This window comes from Acromyrmex echinatior, chromosome 19 (assembly GCF_024713525.1).
Source record: "Acromyrmex echinatior isolate Ae372 chromosome 19, ASM2471352v2, whole genome shotgun sequence".
Taxonomy (NCBI): Eukaryota; Metazoa; Arthropoda; class Insecta; order Hymenoptera; family Formicidae; genus Acromyrmex; species Acromyrmex echinatior.
The window spans coordinates 5,048,227-5,068,582 of NC_141870.1; the positions used below are offsets into that span (position 1 = coordinate 5,048,227).

General features: G+C 34.2%; 3 protein-coding genes across 11 annotated transcripts in view; 1 reads left to right on the forward strand and 2 right to left on the reverse strand.

The window, feature by feature from the left end:
* LOC105150617 (uncharacterized) overlaps positions 1-13,972 on the reverse strand; it is a 36,418-nt gene extending 22,446 nt beyond the window's left edge. Inside the window, exon 1 of the mRNA XM_011063812.2 lies at positions 13,305-13,972. The gene's annotated coding sequence lies outside the window, so the exon portion shown is untranslated. The remainder of the gene's footprint in view (positions 1-13,304) is intronic.
* A 905-nt stretch (positions 13,973-14,877) lies between these two features.
* On the forward strand, positions 14,878-17,759 carry LOC105150619 (EARP-interacting protein homolog). 7 transcript variants are annotated; one of them, XM_087416172.1, is made up of 7 exons: positions 14,878-15,010; positions 15,310-15,382; positions 15,622-15,785; positions 15,971-16,196; positions 16,394-16,898; positions 17,022-17,312; positions 17,393-17,759. In XM_087416172.1, the coding sequence occupies exons 3-7, from the start codon at positions 15,744-15,746 to the stop codon at positions 17,553-17,555; spliced, it is 1,227 nt and encodes a 408-aa protein (XP_087272298.1). In that variant the 5' UTR covers positions 14,878-15,010; positions 15,310-15,382; positions 15,622-15,743; the 3' UTR covers positions 17,556-17,759. The 7 variants fall into 7 exon arrangements, with proteins under 7 accessions (XP_087272298.1, XP_087272296.1, XP_087272293.1 ...); XM_087416170.1 differs by having other exon boundaries at positions 15,310-15,785; XM_087416167.1 differs by having other exon boundaries at positions 14,912-15,546.
* Positions 16,977-20,153, reverse strand: l(1)G0004 (RNA-binding protein pno1). Of its 3 annotated transcripts, XM_011063814.2 has the most exons (5): positions 20,021-20,153; positions 19,624-19,937; positions 18,748-18,837; positions 17,383-18,291; positions 16,977-17,296 (listed from the first exon to the last, which is right to left on the reverse strand). In XM_011063814.2, the coding sequence occupies exons 2-4, from the start codon at positions 19,672-19,674 to the stop codon at positions 17,761-17,763; spliced, it is 672 nt and encodes a 223-aa protein (XP_011062116.1). In that variant the 5' UTR covers positions 19,675-19,937; positions 20,021-20,153; the 3' UTR covers positions 16,977-17,296; positions 17,383-17,760. The 3 variants fall into 3 exon arrangements, with proteins under 3 accessions (XP_011062116.1, XP_087272300.1, XP_087272301.1); XM_087416174.1 differs by having other exon boundaries at positions 19,624-20,115; XM_087416175.1 differs by lacking the exon at positions 18,748-18,837 and having other exon boundaries at positions 19,624-20,142.
* Between the last annotated feature and the right edge of the window lie 203 nt (positions 20,154-20,356).

Consider the following 20,356-nt stretch of genomic DNA (forward strand, 5'->3'; position numbering starts at 1 on the left):
GAATGAGAAAGAGCGGTTCTGGAAATAAACGCATCGCGCGATTGAATAGAATGCCATCGAGATACACGTGGATGTTCGTAATGACCTTCACGCTTCAGGAAAATGCACATGACGTAAAATGTATCGGTCTTTCTGTCACAGATTTCCGGTTTTGTCTGGGCCAATATCGAGCCGGCCGGTTGGCCGGCCGACTGATCGACCGACCGACCATGTAACCAACAACTTCGCTACTTATACAGTTCCAACCGTCGCTCGTTCGTCGTTGGCACAGTTACCTTTCCGGTTCTACCTCACAATGTAATTCAAGCGTCGAAATCAATGAGATTTGAAACGAGGAGCGTGGAACCGGGCGCTTTAGCGAAACAGAGGTAAGGCTCAAACATGAATAAACAGATTTCTACATGGAAAGGATGGGTTTGGTGAAAGCTCTACAAATTTAGTTAGAGATGCAGGTAATTTTATTTTCACTTGGCAAAAACAGTTTTGCTAAAGTATTTAAAAATTCAACTGGATACACACAGATTTGAAAAAAAATAATTTTGTTAGATTATCAAAATAATTGTGTAGAATGCTTAGGTCGCTACAATGTCAAATTTTTGTTCAATATCGCTCATTATTTATCAATTAGAGATGAAAGTAATTTTATTTGCCATACCATCAAAATATTACTGAGATAAATGTTTTGTATAATATTTAAAAATTTTGTTCTAATCAAAATTTGATTAGAAAAAAAATAACCATAAAGTAAAAATAATTTTTTAATTAAAAAATAAGAAAGTTTTTGTAAGTCATATATCATACAAAACATTTCTTTCAATAATTACGTAGGAATCTCAAACATGTTAAACGATGCTGCAAAAAGTTTTTACATTCTACTCAGTTTGAACAGTTCTACATAGTTATTTTCATAGTCTAACAAATATTTCAAATCTGTATCTATATAAATTTTTAGACGCTTCAACAAAACCATCCATTTCGTACACATATTACACTACACTACTAACAGCAGTTTTCATAAGTGAACCATATTTAGTATGCACGGAAAGAACGATTTCGCTGAACCATCAAAATAATTATGTAGAACACTCAAGCATAATGAGCAATGTTGGAAAAAATTTGACATTCTAACAACCACCTTAAGCGCTCTACATATTTTGATGATCTAACAAAATTATTTTTAAATCTGTGTGTATATATCTAACTGAATCTTTAAATACTTCAGCAAACCCGTGTTTTCCATATAGAATAAAAATCAAGTACAAAGAGTAAAATGTCAACGTATGCAACAAGTATTATCAAGTATGCAACATGAGATATTTTAAAATCAACAACATTATCTTTTATTTATTAATTAAAATGACATTTTCTTATTGTATACTGAATGTTATCCTGTAATAAATACTAACAGCATGTTTATCGTGATCACTAGGTGTTAGCAGTGAATATAATATTTAGAAAGCCATAGATCAAAAGAAGAAAAATTATTGCTAACATGAATGCACGAAAATGATCCCTTCCGTTCGCAATGAGTTCATGGAAATTTTTTAAATGACATTACGTCGAGTCACAGCTGTCACGAGCTTCATCAAAATATGGCCTGAGTCAATATAGAGATTAAAAATTTTATCGCGTGCACAGAAAGATTAATCAACCATAGTTTAATTAATCCTCGCTACGAGGGATGTATTCACACCCCAAGCGACCCTTTGAGCGCACTCCGCTAACCTTTACCAGCCACGTAAACGCGAAGGTTAAAGATATCTCTCTTATACGTCATACTATATATAATGACGTCAGTGTAACCTTATGTTTTTATAGTCCAGTTTTACGACACGTGTCACACGAAGCATCTCGTTTGCAGCATCTCGTTACGTAAAAGCGCATAGGACCCTTGCGTCATTCTGTACTTATTATCTTTTTTTACTGGCATCATCAACGAGAGTTTCATTCAGTTTGTGCATATCAGAAAAATTATGTCAAAACCTATCTCGCGTCCAAAGAAAACCATTAGTAAACAGGGACTCCCTTGCAAATCTTGAAATAAGAACTTCTAATTTGAACGAAATAAGTTACTTTTCACAAATAATGTGGCTTAGTGGTGAACAAAAGAATGTCATAGGTACAAGGTTCAATAATTAACAACTTTTGACTATAGTGTATTAAAAGTATATAATTTGTATTTGCAGAGAGCACCTTTGATTAGGGTGACCTTAAAAAAGCAAAGAGAGACATTTTTAAAAATTCATTATTAATTGTCGTAATTAAATTTTAGATGTACATTTTTTAATAATTACCAATAATTAACGCATTAACCGATTTTAATAATTAACGAAACAATATCATATTATTTGTAAATAATTAATAACAGTTAATATATGTATATAACATCACATGAGATCACAATAAAAATTATGTCAATAAAAGTAACGAGATTATATTTTATTTTTTTTAATTGTATTTTTCTACTGATATATTTTATGAATGTAATATCAGGGTTTTTAAATAAAAAATCATAAAATTCTTCACATATTAGTTTAAAATTGTATTTTACATTTATTATTCTTATAACTTAAAAAAAGAGGCAATTTATAATCATGACCTTAATTTGAGGCAAAAAGGACGGTTAATCATAATAATCACTAAGCCTTTTGATACATCACAGCTAAAAAATTATTCATTAGCTTTGTGCTTATGACATCTTCTATTCATCATAAGCTATGTTATATGTGAAAACTAGTATCGAAAATTCGGTCACTTAAATGATGAATTGATTTACATTAACACTAAAGTATAGTACATACTAAAAGCTGCTATGAAATTAGCAGAATTAAAAGTAAAATGTATAAATATTTTAAACGCTTAAATACCCAATAATAATATCACATTATTTAATAGAATATACATTATTATTTCATTGTGTAAAATTGATTATGTTATGCCATTGTATTTAAATATTTTGTATGAAACAGCCTTTAATGTACATTACACCAATGTAGTGCGAGTAAGTGAATTCATCATAATTCATTTCATCAGGACTCAATTTTCCATATAATTAATGCGAGGCTCTTTATTGGGCGACTTTTCATATCGGTTTAATTATCGCGTTTGATTACCTACGCATTTTCCATTATTATTACTCGTTATTGTTAACACGCGTGTGCACCAGCGTTACGCTTTACAAGAATAAAAATAAATCCGCTAACATCCGCGAAACGCAATCTTGCTAATTGACTTTCGCCATTACTTCTAATATTCCGGACAGTACGCCATTTCCTGTTTCTCGCATGTTTATTCTGAATGATAAATTAGGAGAGAAAGAAAGAGAGAGGAGAGATTTCGTTCCTGTTTATATGTACACACAATTCCGCGGCGATACCGCAGATCGATATACACCACTTTCTCTGACTCCTCGACAGTGCGCTATTTCCATTTCGCTTTTGACATTGAATTCAAGCTAACGCGTTCCCCGAGGAAACAATAGATGAAGCCGCTCTATAGGAGCGAGCGGTGTCGACAAAGCCTAGATACAAGGTCCAAAAAGGAATAATAAAATCAATCAGAACTGCCAACTGTAACGCCTGCCTCTCGCAGATATCAGTGATAAATTCATTTCAACTTGAAAAGTAAATTTGAACGAGATAAATTTGAATTTAGCGTGACTTCTGTAAATACATATAATTTAGTTGCGCTTCGTGAATCTCTCTCTCCTAGCTCTTATGTCCATTTCTACCAATACAAATTAGGTTTAATCTCGATTTAACTTACTCTTTATCTTCTATCTAGTTCTAAGAATTAAAAAAAAAAGAATAAATTAAAGCGATTAAAGCTACCTATATTTCTAAAAATAGACGTAAGATAACAGGGCAGAGATTTGGAACTAAATTATAGAAGTCATTCTAGATTTAAATTCTTTTTCTAGTTTTAAGAATTAAAAAAATGATAAAGAATAAGTTAAACCGGGATTACAGCTAATCTATATTGATAGAAATAGACACGGGAAAAAGATTCATGAATAGCAACTAAATTATATTTACAGAAGTTACACGGCGATTTAAATTTCTTTTTCTGCTTTTAAAAATTAGAAGAAGAATAAGTTAAATCGAGATTAAAGTTAATCTATATTGAAATGGACATTAGGTAATACAGATGTAATCTTGAAAGGGGGGGGGGGGAGTTTCAAGATAACTGTTATTCCTATCGGTCAGAATTACGGTTGCCAGATCCTATTGTACAGCTGGAACCTGAAGGTTCGTGCGCTGGAGATTTCATATTTCAACTGCAGACCGGCCGATTGTTTCATTGAAAAAAAAAGAGAAAAAAAGGCGCAAGGTTAATTCGTGTTTTGCTGTTACAGACTTTCTTTTTGTTATTAATATTTGACCAACATAAAGTGTCAACACAATCATAGAGACATTATTATTATTAGAGGAAAGGTTCCTATTATGAGATATCGAGTTCATTTTGGATAAATGCTAGAAGAATATAGGCAAAATTAAAAAAAATAATAGGTCATTTTAAAGGGAATTAAATAAGCTTTAAGACAACGTTATATAAAATTTAATTTAAATTCCATTTTTATTTAATTAAAGAAAAGTAAAAAGTGAGCAAATCGCAAAATTAAAAAATTGTGTTCCTAATATGAGATGCCCCGAGAAATCGATAGTAAAACGCGAAGTATATCAGTGTATTGCAATTAAAAAACTTTATTTAATGTTTCTAAAATACAAAAAAACACAGCCAATGCAAGAAAAAATGAGCATACGATAGATTATACTCAGAACTCGTCTTCAGGTAGTTGGAATCAAGCATCGCAGAAATAGGCACTCGACGTTTATTCCGGTCTGTTTTATTATTGTACAATAATATTTACACTTTAACAATAATTTTCACTATAACAGGGAGCATGGGTTATTTCATATTAGAAATACCTTGGGTATCTCATATTACGATTTCTATCCTTTGTGGTTTTACAATCATCAAATCTAACTTCTATAATTAAACAATTCAACATATCCCGTATTTTTCTATTAGTACGACCTTACTCTATCACTACATGAAGAATTTATTGCCAAATATTTATTTATTAAATAATAAACAAGGTTTAAAGGCTCATCTCAAGGAAACTTGAAGAATCCAAATTATAAAATCTTGTTTTACAATGACTATAGGCATGATCTAATAATGAATTTTCTACTAAATAGTTTTCAATCCAAGAGCAATAAATTCATGGTGAAACCAATAGGTAACGTTTATTAGTTTAACAGAAACATCACTGTCTCATATTAGGCGTCTATCTCATAATAGGGGGCTTTCCTCTACAAGATTACATACAGCAAACACAAATACAAACTTGTTTATTATTCGTAAAATAACATAAACTGCGAACATAATCACAGACTTTCTTATTACTTTCCACGTAATTTAAATATGCAATTAATAAATACTCCACGCGAAAAAAAACTGGAGATTTTTCCCGTCTACTGGAGAACTGGAGATTGGTCCCAAAAACTGGAGTCTCCAGTCGAAATCTGGAGGCCTGGCAATCGTGGTAAGAAAGCGTCGCGTCGCTTCCTATTATTGTACGCATCTAGAAAAAAATATGCAAGTGATGTCGTTTCTCAATTATCATAGGTCGCTCGTCATCGTCGACGCTTCGGCGTCGCTTTTTCCATCATCCCGCTCGTTTCGACGCCACCATTGCCTCCGCATCTCTCCGCAGCTGCGGCCCACGAAGTGTTATCGCAAAGTGGTACCGGGGAACACAACCAGCCGTATCTCCCGTGTTTTGAAACGCTCGCATGGCTTACAAAAGGCTGTCGCCGTGGAAAATCGGTACGGAAAATGTCACAGCCTTGTCACCCCGATGCAGCGCAAAATAGTATATCGACCTTACGGCCTGCACGCGAAGATGACATATTTAACGACAGCAGATTGACGAAATTCAACGATCGGATTTCATGCTCGATACCTCGCTACCGATGCAGCATCGGATGCGGAAATGGCATCGGCAGCGCGAAACGATGAACGGAGGCGAATGCCTGCGATGGAAGTTTAGATTATTTTTTAAGTGGGCGTAATACGCGGATACGAGGCAGCATCTGCGGTGCAATTTACACGCGTGCAACGGCGTTAGCGAAGCATATCGCTGGAAAGGCCAGCTGGCTCTTCCCCCCAAGTTCCGGATCGGTATTAAGCGTCATTTTTCAAATGTTGTATATAATAGTACATATATATATATATATATATATATATATATATATATGTTGCGAATGTCGATACAAACGTAAGCTAACGGTGATCAAGCTCGAAGTAACAATCTGTTGCTTTGCTGTATCTCCGCTCAATGCCTTTTCCGTGTTTCTAATGGCAAAACATCACTCCGGTTAGTTCTAACATGAAAAGAACAGTTTTACTGAAGTCTGAAAATTATCTGAAAATTTTAACCAAATAGATCGGAAAATAATTTTGTTGGATCATCATAATAATTATGTAGATGTAATAATTATGTATTATGACACTCAAGCTGTTAGAATATCTAAACTTTTTGCAACATTGCTCATTATGCATCAACTCTTAGTTTACAATTTGGAACAAACAAAATTTCACTTTCAAATTTCTTCCTCATTTTTGCTCAGATTTCAATTTTTATTAAATAAAGACTAATAAAGGTTTGAATTACAAAACTATTTTTAAAACTTTTTTAATGTAATACAGATGTAGAAAAGTAATTCTATACTTTTTTCAAATTTTTTGAAAGCCTAGAACAGTACAAAAATTTCGACTAAACAAAACTCAAATTGCACAGATAGAGATTAATTAAATTTCCTACACCGAAAAACACATATAAACAAGTAATAATTACTTGTTTAAGTCATGAGTATATTCTGAATAGTAAACAAATTTAATATATTCTGAATCCCGGTAGTTTAATATTTCAAGATTAATAATTAAAACGAATTGGATTTGCTTATTATATCAAGCTTCTTCGATTAATTTTATAATATTCTTCAAAAGAAAATAAATTCTTGTTTTGAGTATATAATGAGATTTTCTAAAATTTCTAACAATATATTTTAAGATTATCAAGAAAATGTTCTTTGTTGAAGAAAACCGTTACTTAAGAAAGAAAGTAAATTGAGTAGTGACTTCCTTAGCAACAGAAAGATATTTTTCTGTGTATACATAATTATTCTGATAATCCAATAAAATTATATTCAGATCTGTATCTACCTTGGTATCTACGTACATTTTTAGACAGTTCAGCGTTTTCTTCTGTGAACAATTTATATTCTCTACAAAAGGATCCATTATATAATCTTAACTTTGTAACACCCTTCCTAATACCAAGAAGTTAATTGAAGATTTAAAAAAAGAACTTACAGACGAACTTGGGTTTTAACTTCTGTTTTAATATGCCGCTGAAATAACGTGAAACAACGAAGGAAAGTGTATGATGAATTAAAAGAGCAGAACTGACAGAATAAATTTACATTTTTAACCGCCCCTTGTAAATGCGTTCGCTAGACGTACCAAGACGGACCGTGCCGGCAGGATTGCGCAAGATCGAGGGTAGGACTGGGAAATCTGTGGAAAGCGGAGGGAAATCGTATTCTTCAACCGTGATACCGCATACAGCCGATATTACGAACATCCCGCAATTAGGATGAGTGCGTGAGCGCAAAAGTCGGTCGTTCTCGAAATCTCATGCGACCATCGGCGGCGCGTTTCCGGTGTGCCTCGCGTAAAAATCGCCTAAGCTCCTCTATGTTAACGTAATCATATTTAACGGATCACAAGGCATAAAGCGTAATAATGATGGGCGTACCGTAATCGGCACGTACGCGCTTAAGTGGGAAATGTGCCTCGTTGTTTAAAACCTAGCGGTTTCCCGCTGCACACAGTTTCCCACACGTGACTGTCCGCGGTGTGAGTAGGTACGTGATAAAGTAAGATGGCACACGAGATAATGCGCGGCGATCGAGCGCGTTTTGCGCCCGATTAGAGGCTAATGCGAAGGTCCCTTTTCTCCCGTTAAAGGGTGAAGTCATCTTTAGCGTGGCACGAAGAGCACTTATCGCGCGCGAGTTTAATTTCTTACGATAGATACGAAACGAGAGTTTATCTCTATGAATTGTCAGTCAAAGGTTGGTGTTTTTTAAAAATACCGTTTATTTAATCTTCCTATAGCCATAAAATTTTGTGTATTTCGTCAGCAATTTGAATCTTTGGCTTCAGTGTAGATTTTTATATTGTTTCAGATTGTATAAGAATTTTTTTTAATTCTTACACGACTATAAAAATTTTAACGAATTTTTGCCGTTATAAAAGTCGGATTGTATTGGACTTATTTTATAGATTTAAATTTATCTATCAGATTTTATCTCCCAGAATTCACAATCAAAATATCGATTGTGTCTTCAAAGTTCAAACTGGTCGGCGGAGAGTCAAGACCATTAAAGAATAGAATAATCGGAGTAATTCCAATAAACAGAAATTGTCGCTCATTGTCTTGTATGGACGATGTTTGAAAGACTGAATATAAAAGATTCAAGAGACTCGCAATTTTTCTTTAATAGAAAATAAATATTGCTAAAGAAATGATTCATCATTGCATTCCTCAATCAATCTTGTGAAAGTAAAAATGCAGTAAATTGTTGTAATGTACATAAATATGTTATGTTGCTAGCAAAAACTAGCGACTCGATTTCAGCCAGAATAAAAATTTACATTCTTATTGTTCTCGAAATTAGAGCTTGATTAAAAAAATAATAATCTGTTTAACGTCAGTCGTTTTGGTTCCAAATATTGTTATAAGAAAAATGAAATTCTGTGCCTCTGAACTCGTGAGATGATACTTTATTTGAGTACTTCACGTATAATTTGTTTTAAATTGTTTGCGATTGTACCTTATTAACAGCAAGCGCAAATTCCGCTTGAATCTTAATTAAGAACTAATTGACTAATTAAATTCAATTCTGAAAGTACTGAAATGACGCCCGGGGGCGGTTATTTAAAGGCCCATAATCGTTAAAAACGAATTAGATAGAAATGATAGCTTAATATATAAAAATGAATTTATGATAGCTTAATTTCTTCTGAAATTAGTGCTCGAAAAATTCTTTCGGAAATTTCCCGTTACATTCCAACTACAAATAATCCCGACTAAACGATTCCAGATTGTAATTTTTTAATGTAAAAAGAATATTAAAAATCAATCAATAATAATCAGTGTTAGAAGAAGCCCCAGGAAAAGCGATTGATGTTAAGACGGCAACATTATTCATTATGTCTTCGTCAATGATAAACCATGACAGATAAAAAGCAAACGGAAGCTTCACCGAGATAAATAGGTTTTTTTATCGGGGCTCAGAGTAAGTCCTATCGAAATATAGTCAATCTAAGGTAAACGTACTCCATCACGATATTCGTATCGAAAGGCGACGACCAGAGCCGCCGGGTGCGCGCGATAGTAATCAAAAGAACTTATATAGCGGCGTGCAACACGCGACACTATTGATTAAAGTGAAACTCGAGATTTTAAAGTGAGTTCACTGCTTACGGATCAATTACGATACCGTGGGCGGACGGATCGGTTCGAGGTGGAAATGTGAAGGTCTCGCTTAGCCTTTGATCCTTTTAAAGTTTCGCGAGAAAAAGACGTATATTTCTGTATAATCACGAAAAATATTGCCAATTAATGTTTCTCATTTATTCAGATTTTATTCATTCCTCGGCGTCTTCGACTCCTTCGATAGAGAGAAGATCCGAGGGTCTCACGGTCTCTTTATCTCTTGCACTGAGAAAAATGATTGAAAATGAACGAATCAGAAGATTTTGACATCATTTCTTACATCAATCAGAATTCCGGTTATCACAACTGGAATTTTAGTAGATTTAATCAGAAAATATTGATTTGTCGATTTTCGATCAGAATTCTAATTAATCCCAGACATTAACTAGACATTTTTCTCAGTGAGGTATATTCAGAGAGGTACAGAATCGCTAACTTACTTTTAACGTTAGCTGGATGTTTACGACCTATGGTAAATCGATAGGTCGAGTAAGCGTGTCACACGCGAACGCGGACATCCGCGTGTGAACTTTTATCGGAAAACTGACCAATCTTTGCAGCGAACGGTCGAGTGCTTCTTCTTCTTTGTCTAATAACACCCGATGATCCTCAGATGAGGTGATATAGTCACAATATTTAAAAAATCGGAATTGCAAATGAAATTTGCAAAGTCAAAAATATATAAATCAATTAAACAAATTCAGTTTCGTCAAAAACGATTAAAAATTAAAGATGATACTTGGATCGAAGCAAAAACTCAGTCGATGCTGAGCGAATCATCACAATGAATTATACACGGAAAGAGCGATTTTGCTAAAATATCTAAACATTTAGCTAAATATAGATCTGAAAATAATTTTGGACTATCAAAATAATTATGTAGGAATTTCAAGTATGATGAATATGCTGCAAGAAGTTTTGGTATTCTAGCAACCAGTTTGAGCGTCCTACATAATTATTTTGATGGTTCAACAAAATTATTTTTAGATCTGTATTCAGCTAAATTTTACTTTAAAACTAGAGATCTTATATCAGAGTCTGGTAACATAAGCAATTATGTCAAAATCCTACGAGAGAGAAAGGTAAATATGTATATAATTTTTCTCTGTGTATAGTATACACGTAGGTGTTCCGAATTTAAATGGCCAAACTTTGAGAAAGTGTGGGAATCGATAAACTAAAAAAACACTCTTTTAGAGATATGCTTCATTTTGGAGAAAATAGTAAAAAAAAGACAAAACTAATTTATATAATTTTCATTTTAATAATAAACTAATTTATATAATTATAATTTTCATTTTTGTACTTATTTATTGTTTATTTATTTATAATAAATAATATAATAAATAACAGTAGATAAAGTTAAGACTATTTATTTATATTTACTTATTCGCGTTGTCATTTACTTAATGCAGATATTGTTGCAAAATGTTGGCCTCTTACAGCAATGCACACATTGCATCTTATACAGACAGTTAGTGTTGCAGCTAAACTGATCTGATCAACGCCAATCCGGGACTCTTCTTTCTGGAAATCGACGTGTATACTCTCGACGTGTATACTGTTTATAAAGCGTTAACACTGAAGTCGTACACGAAAATAATATTCCGCTTTGAAAATATTTCGAAAATTACGCGTTTTGTTTTTGTTTATGATTTTCAAAATAAAGTAAAAACGAGCATATTTCTAAAGGACTTTTTTTCCTTATAGTCAGTCAATCCTTTACACTCTATAGACTCCCAAAGTTTGGCCATTTAAATTCGAGACACCCTGTATATACTATCTCACTCTAACTTTTTTAATAATTAAAATTATAGAGCGAGACAATGTAAGTTTGAATGAGATAATATATACAGAGAAAAATTATACCTTTTTCTCTCATAGGATTTTGACAAAATCTTTCGTGACTAGACTCCGATAATAGGGTCTTCAAATAAAATCGTACTTTTCGTGTACTAACTGATCACGTCGGCGATGCTGATATGAAGTGGCGAAGACAATGGGACGAGAGATGCGAGAAGGCGGCGACTAATAGTTCAATTAACTCGAGCCTACCGGAGCAGAATGAATATATTTGAGCTGGCACGAGACGGGAGACATTTACGCCAATGAATCCGCGCGTTATACATATGTATCTCGACCCAGGATCGTCAGAAGATACATTTGCACGTCACCAAGTCGATCTGTAAACGCATTCTTATCGCGTGCGACTGATAGACGGCATACCAAATACGAACGCGTCATAGACGCAGATACAAGGCTATTTGAGACGTTGTCGTAAAAATCGTATTGGAGAGCTGCAATAATGTACGTAATACGAGCAGATTCTTCGTGAGAGGAATCTTTACAGAGGAACTTGGTTGGAATGGAGGCGCTCGAGTTCGGAATTAAAATCTGATTTTATGAGCAGCAATATATATATATATAAGCGATTATAAAGTAAAATATCATACCATATTAAATAAAAGAATTTCACTAACCAATAATAAAAATATTACAGTATAATGTAACATAATTCACGGAAGATATTTGTTGAAATATCTAAAAATTTAGGTAAATACAGATCTGAAAATAATTGTGTTAGACCATCAAAATAATTATGTAGGAAACTGAAGCATGATGATCAATAATGCAAAAAGATTTGACATTCGAGGAATCATTTGAATACCTTAGACAATTATTGCTCATCCAACAAAATTATTTTCAGATCTGTATTCAGTTAAATGTTTGGATACTTCAGTAAAAGCATTCTTTCCATGTATTACATTAAAATTCTCTTGAAATGAGTGTTTAAAATGACGGTATTCCATACTTTCCCTCAAGCTAGTATACATGTCACCGTAATTTATGCATGTTTCCCGTCACGCGTGTAAAGTAACGTGCACAGACGTTACAAGCGCCGAAATTAAATCGCGATGATCGATACGGTATTTTATATTGACGTATATTAAATACACCATTCAATTATAAGCAATTGATAGCAGTGTGCGCTTGATAAATGTGCACTGCCATTTCAAAACCGCGCCGCTCAATTTCCGTGTAGAACAAAAATCAAAGATAAAAATCCGCTAACTAAATTTACGTAGCTTCGTCGGGGTGTTGTGTCAGAAATTTTTTTTTTTTTGCAGCGGTAGCAGGCTTTCCGCTTTTAACGCATATTTTTTTAGACACGTATCGCATATGTCGCAGGTATCTCTTTAATTCAAAACGCTAACGGCCAATTTCTCCTTCGAACAATTCGGAGTAGAATCCGCATCTCCGACGTATTATATCTACCGCAAAACTCAATGATTAATTTAGACCTCGCGCGGCGAAGGCGAATCAATATTCGTCAACAGCAACAGCTGATCGTTTGACGGACAAAAATATCGCACCGTACCCAACTGTATCGCGAATTATCAGGCACCACAAAAGCGGACAGAGTCGTGAGGTTTAAGACGAGCGTATCGGCGATATCGCAAAGGCGAACAAAAAGTGGAGCGGCCGCTAACTAAACGATATTTCGCTCCAGAAAAAAAAAGAGAGAGACGGAGAGAAAGAGGAAAGAGAGAAAGAGAGAAAAAGAGAAACGAGAGGACAAGCGGCGAGTGCTTGAAAAGTGCCGTTCTCCAAAAACGCGTGCGTGGATACACGCGGGTGAGATTGCGACACATGCAACATGGGCAGTAAATAACATGCGTGTTGAAAGCAAGGTGCCTCGGTTGGCCTCGGTTCTAGACGACAGGTTACTCACGTTTGATGCTGCAGCGTCAGCATAGCGGCGCTTTCGGGAGGAAGAGGGAAGACGTGTGCGATCCTCGCGCGAGGACGGCACCGCGAGGAGGAACGCGCATTCGCGTCCGGGGATCTCCCGGCCGACGATCTCCGAGGGAAAACGGTGGCGTTCCTCAGGAATCGACTGCGGTTGCTGTTGCGGGTTGCGGCTGCGGCGATGATCACAACCACGGTGTACGCGCGTTCAGTTCGTATCCGGCATCTCCGCGGGCCTCCTCGATCGCACTTGTGTACGCGACCACCGTAGAAGGATTTCTCGCAAAACGCCGACAGTACTCTCGCGCGTACCGAGCCAAATGTAAGCGGATGATATGACGGAATTCGTCGCTCGATCTCACAGGTCCCGCGACTTCGCTGGCTCTGCCTCCACTCCCCGACTCCGTTTGCTCCGTTCTCGTCGATCGCCCGAACGCTCGTACAACCGAACGAAGAAACGGCAGCGCTCGTCGCGACTCGCGACGGACTGGAGCGGGGAACCCTGGAAGGGGAACCGGGAACGTATCAACGTATACGTGTATGCGCGATTCCCCCTCCCCGCCTCGAGTTAACCGCCGCGACAGCGCCTCGACCAGCTTCGACGACGACCGTTGGAAGATTACGAGGTTTTGCCGGTTTGTTTGGCCCGTTTGGCCAGTGTTGTTAGACGGGCCGGGTTTTAGACGCATGCGTGTCCAATGTAGCTTCAGTAATGTACCTAGTAAATAGGAGATCATTAGTCGCTCAGAGAACTTAGTTGAAAATGTGGAAAATTTTACATATTTTACATACGTATACATATATATAAATATATATAATATATTTCTATATATATATATTTTTTTTCTATATGTATTATATATGTGAAATATGTAAAATATATTAAAATTTTCAACATTTCCAATCCTAAGCGACTAATGATCTCTTATTTACTAGTGACGGTACGTTACTGAAGCTACATTGAACGCGCATGCGTCTAAAGCCCGGATCCTCATACAGCGCTTTGACACAGAGCGCTAATTGGTAAAAGTCTGTTGTGAGGGCAAAATTTACACCAATCAGCGTTCGGTTTCAAAGCGCTGTTGCCCGTATGAGGATCCGGGCTAAGGAATTAGACTACGCATTGAAGAATGAGATTACAGATTGAAAGATTGAAGTTTGACCAATCAGAACAAAAGGAGCCAAAATTTTTTTGTCTTTATTGGTGAAATTTCAATCTTTAATCTTCAATCTCAATCTTCAATGCATAAAGCCGCAGCACAGACTTTTGCATAACGCATAACGCATAGTGCATAAGAGAATCAACTAATCAGAATCTTTCCTTTCTTTCCATTCCCTAGAAAAGAAGAATTGGTTGATTCCCTTAGGGTGAAATCACACAGTGCGGAACAGAGAACAGAGAATAAGAATTTTAACCTATCAGAAACTGTGTATTCTACAATACATGATTTCTGATAGGTTGAAATTCTTATTCTTTGTTCCTTTTATTGTGCGGAGCCCCTAAGAATTTCAACCTATCAGAAACTGTGGCCCTATTCTTGAGCAGATATATGAATACTTTTCGCATATGAAAATGACAGTTTCTCGATTGTGATTGGTCGATTGTATATACTATTTTTATACACGATCAATTTCTTCAAGAATAGGGCTCTTGGATATACGATACATTGGATGAATTTTCTGATCGCGGTCCTTTAAGTTTATTTTTTAAGCTGAACATTTAGTATATGCTCTTTGTAAAGTGAAATGAATATATGTTTAATGTTGGCAAAAAGCAAGAAGAAAATTCAAGTTTCAGTGCAGCAATAAAATATAAATTCTGTTCTTTGTCACTGGACTCAAATAGAACACAGTCTAGTGCTTGTTTCTACTAATAGATTAGCTTTAATCATGCATTAACTTACTTTTTATCTTCTTCTAATTTTAAAAATTAGAAAAGAATAAAAAGTAAACTGATTATGAGATTAAAGTTTTACCTACATTAGTAGAAAGGGATATAGGACAGTCTCTTCGCTTCGCATTGTGCGTTTGGACAAGGCATTATATCAAAATCGATGTCATGTCAGTTTACATATCGTGATATCCTTGACATCTAAGTGTTTTTACTTTTAATTAAATGTATAATTAAATGTATAATTCGCTATCACAAAACTGCGACTATATTGATGTCTATATTTTCGGAGGATTGTTTTTTTACTTGAAACAATAATTTTTTTAACTGAATCGTGTGTATCTCGATATCCAGCATTAGTAAAAATATGAAATGAAGTTTAAATTCTCATCTAGCTATATCTTCATAGATATTAGACACAATGTTTACCATCTGCAAGGATTACTATTGCTCTGTCTATCTGGAAAGTTAACACGCATTTCCTGATAAAGTGTAATATATTTTGTATGGTGAAATACAATACTTTCAGAAATGGATAATGATACTCCCGTTATATATGGACTTGAATTCCAAGTATGAATCTATTATAAATTAATTATGAATTTTATATAAATTAGTGTAGCTTTTTATTTTATATTATTTCATGCTGTCGCCAAGTAACATTATCTATTATTTGCTATTTAAATATTACTTGTGTATAGTTATTTAAATGTAGAAATTTTAAATTATATTTCAAAGAAATCATAATGCTGTTTTAGACTAGAGCACTATCAGCTCAAACAGCCGAGACAGATATTGTAAGATTCTTGGTAGGAACACAATCTTTAAAATTCAGTAACAACCAGGTTCACTTAGTGGAGCTTAATGAGGAAACAGGCAATTTGAAGACTCAAGTGTTCCAGCATCCAATAGGAGAAATTTGGTCTTTACAGGCTTCTCCAACTGAATCTGATGTATTTATTACATGTTATAATAGTTTAAGTGGTAAATAAGTCTTATATTACACACTTAATTTCTTAAAGTAACATTTTATCATTCAAATTGAAATCAATTGTGAATTTATCATTATTAATTATATTATTAATTTTAATAATTAATAGTTATATTTAATTTTAATATTAATAATTATATTTTATGATATTAAATATGTCTTTTCATGCTTCAAAGAATTATTTTTCTAGAGGAAGGTATCTGCCGGATGAAAGGAGCAGTCTGGAAATTCCCCGAGATAAAAGAGTACACTAACGATATTCTGCAGCTCAATAAATTAGCTGATATTGATACGACTCCATACGGTACTGATCTCAAAACTATTGCCTATCATCCTATGGATAGCAAGAAAATAGTGTCAGTAGTAGATAATAATTTTGTTTTGTGGGATCTAACTGAAGGACCACGGGTATTGATTTCTTATTTTTTTAAACAATCGAAATTATTAATATTATACATCGAATTTATCCCTGTTATTTTTAAAACTCTTTTAATAATTTTTCTATGCATTCAGGTAACAATAGCGGGCACTTTAGCAGGCAAGGGTCAGCCACGATTTACGAATGGTAAATGGAATCCTCATAATAGTGCTAATCAGTTTGTAACCCTGAATGACAACAATGTTCGTGGATGGGATTTTAGAAGTCCGGCCAATGCCGCATGGTCTATTTTATCTGCACATTCGCAAATTATTAGGTATGATAGATATATATATATATATATATATATATATATATAGAGAGAGAGAGAGAGAGAGAGAGAGAGACAGATTGATAGAATTGAATTCATATTATTTTCATCGTGTAACTTATTTCTCAGGGATTTAGATTTCAATGCAAATCGTCAGTATTTTCTATCTACTTGCGGTGATGATGGATACATGAAGTTCTGGGATATCCGACTACCCACGGAACCAGTGTTGTCACGTATGGAACATTCACATTGGGTGTGGAACATAAGGATTAATCGTTTTCACGATCAACTCGTTTTAACGTCTAGTAGTGACTCCAGAGTGATATTGTGCAGTATTGCGTCCATATCGTCTGAACCGTTTGGTCATTTGGTGTCAGACGAGCCTTCGGAAAACGAAGAATCTTATGGAAAAAAGAAGTAAATAAATATATCATGGAATATAATTTTTTAGCCAATTCATGCATAAAGTATAACATTTTATGTTTACAATATTTTAGATTAGAAGACGGTCTGGTAGGAAGGTACGAGGAGCACGAAGACAGTGTGTATGCAGTGGAATGGTCGTCTGCTGATCCTTGGACTTTCGCGTCTCTCAGTTACGACGGTAGATTGGTTCTGAATAAAGTACCGCGTAAATATAAATATCAAATACTTCTTTAAATATGTAATATATTTAGCGAAAAATAATATTATACACACCTTATATTATTTTATTATAAATTTAATTTTTCTATGAATGATACATATACAAAAAATATGAAGTATATACATAGTATATAAATATATACATAATACCAAACATAATTTTATAATTAATATGTATATATACACATATATATGTACAAATAGAATATGTATATTCTATTTAGAATCGTTCTGATATCTTGCTAGCTATATTTCTTAATTGTCCATAAACCTTGGAAGGAGGACTGCCTAAGATTAAATTACATATCGCCCTACGAGCTAGTTGTATGTTCTGGTAAGAACCAAGAATGTGTATCTTGGTATCAGCTATCACAATCCTAGTTTTCGTTACATTCTCAATGGTAAACTTTGTTCTTCCACCTTTACCCGCTAATCTTCCAATTGCTCTAGACTGGTGATCCCCTTTCATTTGTTGCCTGACATCTTGTATCTCGAAAGATTCTACGAAGAGATCATCCAAACGTAATAAAGCCAAAGCGTCCTCCACCTCGAATCCACAGATGAACGCTTTTACGAAGTCTGCCGCTTTTTGGAGATACGAAATATCTGATGTTTCTGGTGCCGTTCTAATTTCTACATTTCTAGTCTTCACATTGAAACGTACTTGCAATTTCAAATGTTCAGTGATGGGTGTAAATATTTTTATCCAGTTTTCTTTCAAAGGCGAATATCTGTGTGCTGGTACTGATATCTAGAATCACATTTGTTTAAACTTAAATTTATTTATAAATTATTTTCCATTATGTTTAAAGATAATTTATGTTCTACTAAAAAATAACTTGTAAACAATAACTTTGTTAAAAAAAAATTATTTTAAAAAAACATGTTTTATTTTTATTTATTTTTTTTTATCATTGGTTGCATTCAGCAGAAAAAGCAGCTTTGCAACTGTTGTAAAATTCTTGAATATGATTGATTTATACATTAAGATCCAGTGAGAAACTAAAGATGAGACCAATCATATTAAAAAATTTTACAACAGTTGCAAAGCTGCTTTTTCAGTTGAACGCAATCATTGATTCTTACATTTAATTCTTCGCTATCTAACTATAGAAACCAATCATATTAAGAATCACTAAGCTAACTAATTAGTTTTATGTGCTGAATGCAGCTATTATATATTATATTTTGTTGCATATCATATTACCTTTCTTTGTTCTCCACCTTGCACGTTCTTGGCTTTTTTTTTAACTGAATGCTGTTTTACTTTTCCCTTTATTCCATTAACTATCTCTACCTATGGGACAAGAAATCTTTATTACTTTTATTAATGAATACTTTATATACAAGTGCATTATATAAAAGTGTAAAACGTCAACCAACTGTCATTTATGAAAAATAATTGGCAACAATTGGTGATCAACAAAAAAAGCAGTTTTGCACACACACAACTATTATAAAATTTTTCAATATGATTGATTCTTATGCTTAATTTTTCATGATTAATCATTAAACTGATGGTTTTGTAGTAACTTTTAAAGTTACCATTACTATCAGTTACCAAAACTATCAGTGATTAGTCACAGCTTAAAAGAATACATTTTTATATTATCACCAAGTGAGGTTAAGTCTAAAATCACGAGCCTAAGGTTAACTACAGATCAACTATAAAATGAAAAATATCTCTTAACAATTCATTATCGTTATTTTATCATATATAATAATACATGTGCAACGACATAATATAAAGATACCGATAATGTCATTAATAATTACAGAATATACACATAATTGATGTAAAATCATTGATAATATAAATGCACACATGGGAACAATTTTATTTCCATAAATGGAAATTTCAGCAATATTACAGCAATATTACGTTGCAATGTCGCTAAAATATTACTTGAATGTTTCATACTATCTGGAGTATGTCTACCATGTGTTCGTAACTTTATGATATAACGATAAAAATAAATTATAAAATCATGAAACACAAAAAGGCTCCTTTTATAAAATATAGTTATTCCTTGATCAAAGTTGTCTTCAATTTCAGAACAATATTTGTTGTTTAACATAATACCTCCATCATGCAATCATCGTTGGCTTGACGTTTTTTGGCTGTTTTCTCCATTTCAATCTCTTGCTGGTGCTGATGTTGATCTGTAATATTAATTTCTCTTCTGATTTTCTTTCTTTTCTACTGATATTCAAATATATTTTTCAAGAATAGTTTGTCTTCTCTTGTTGTGTTTATTCTCCACGTGGACGGTAGAACGACGATTTCAGAAATGAGATAGATATTTTTACTTGACATTACAGCATACCAAGCCGCTTTGTCGACTTGGACACGCCCATGGAAGCGTCGAACATCGAGCATCGTGAGCTTACTATTCACTAAAAACAGGTCACGTGGACAAAATTGACGAATAGCAAGGCGTAGGCGTGTTCAAGTCGACATAGCGGCTTGATCTGCTCACCAGCAATTAAACATGATTGGTTGGAACCATAAGTAAGAACCATTCATACTTATTCGTCTAGTCGCTTTGCCATCTTGAACTCGCCCCATGTAATGGTATCTTAAAGGAGTCTGTACGCGAAGGTGTTCCAAAATTTACTGCCAGTACTGAATATCTATAGTGCACGTAACGTACCACTTTCAGTGCTGGCAATAAATTTGAAACACAACCCGTAAGTCCGGATGTACTAGGTATTTTAAGCCTCAAACCATAAGAAATGGACGAATCACAATCAATTATTCTCCTCGCATTCAACTGTAGTTGGGCAATTTCTTACAGTTTAAGGCTTAAAACATC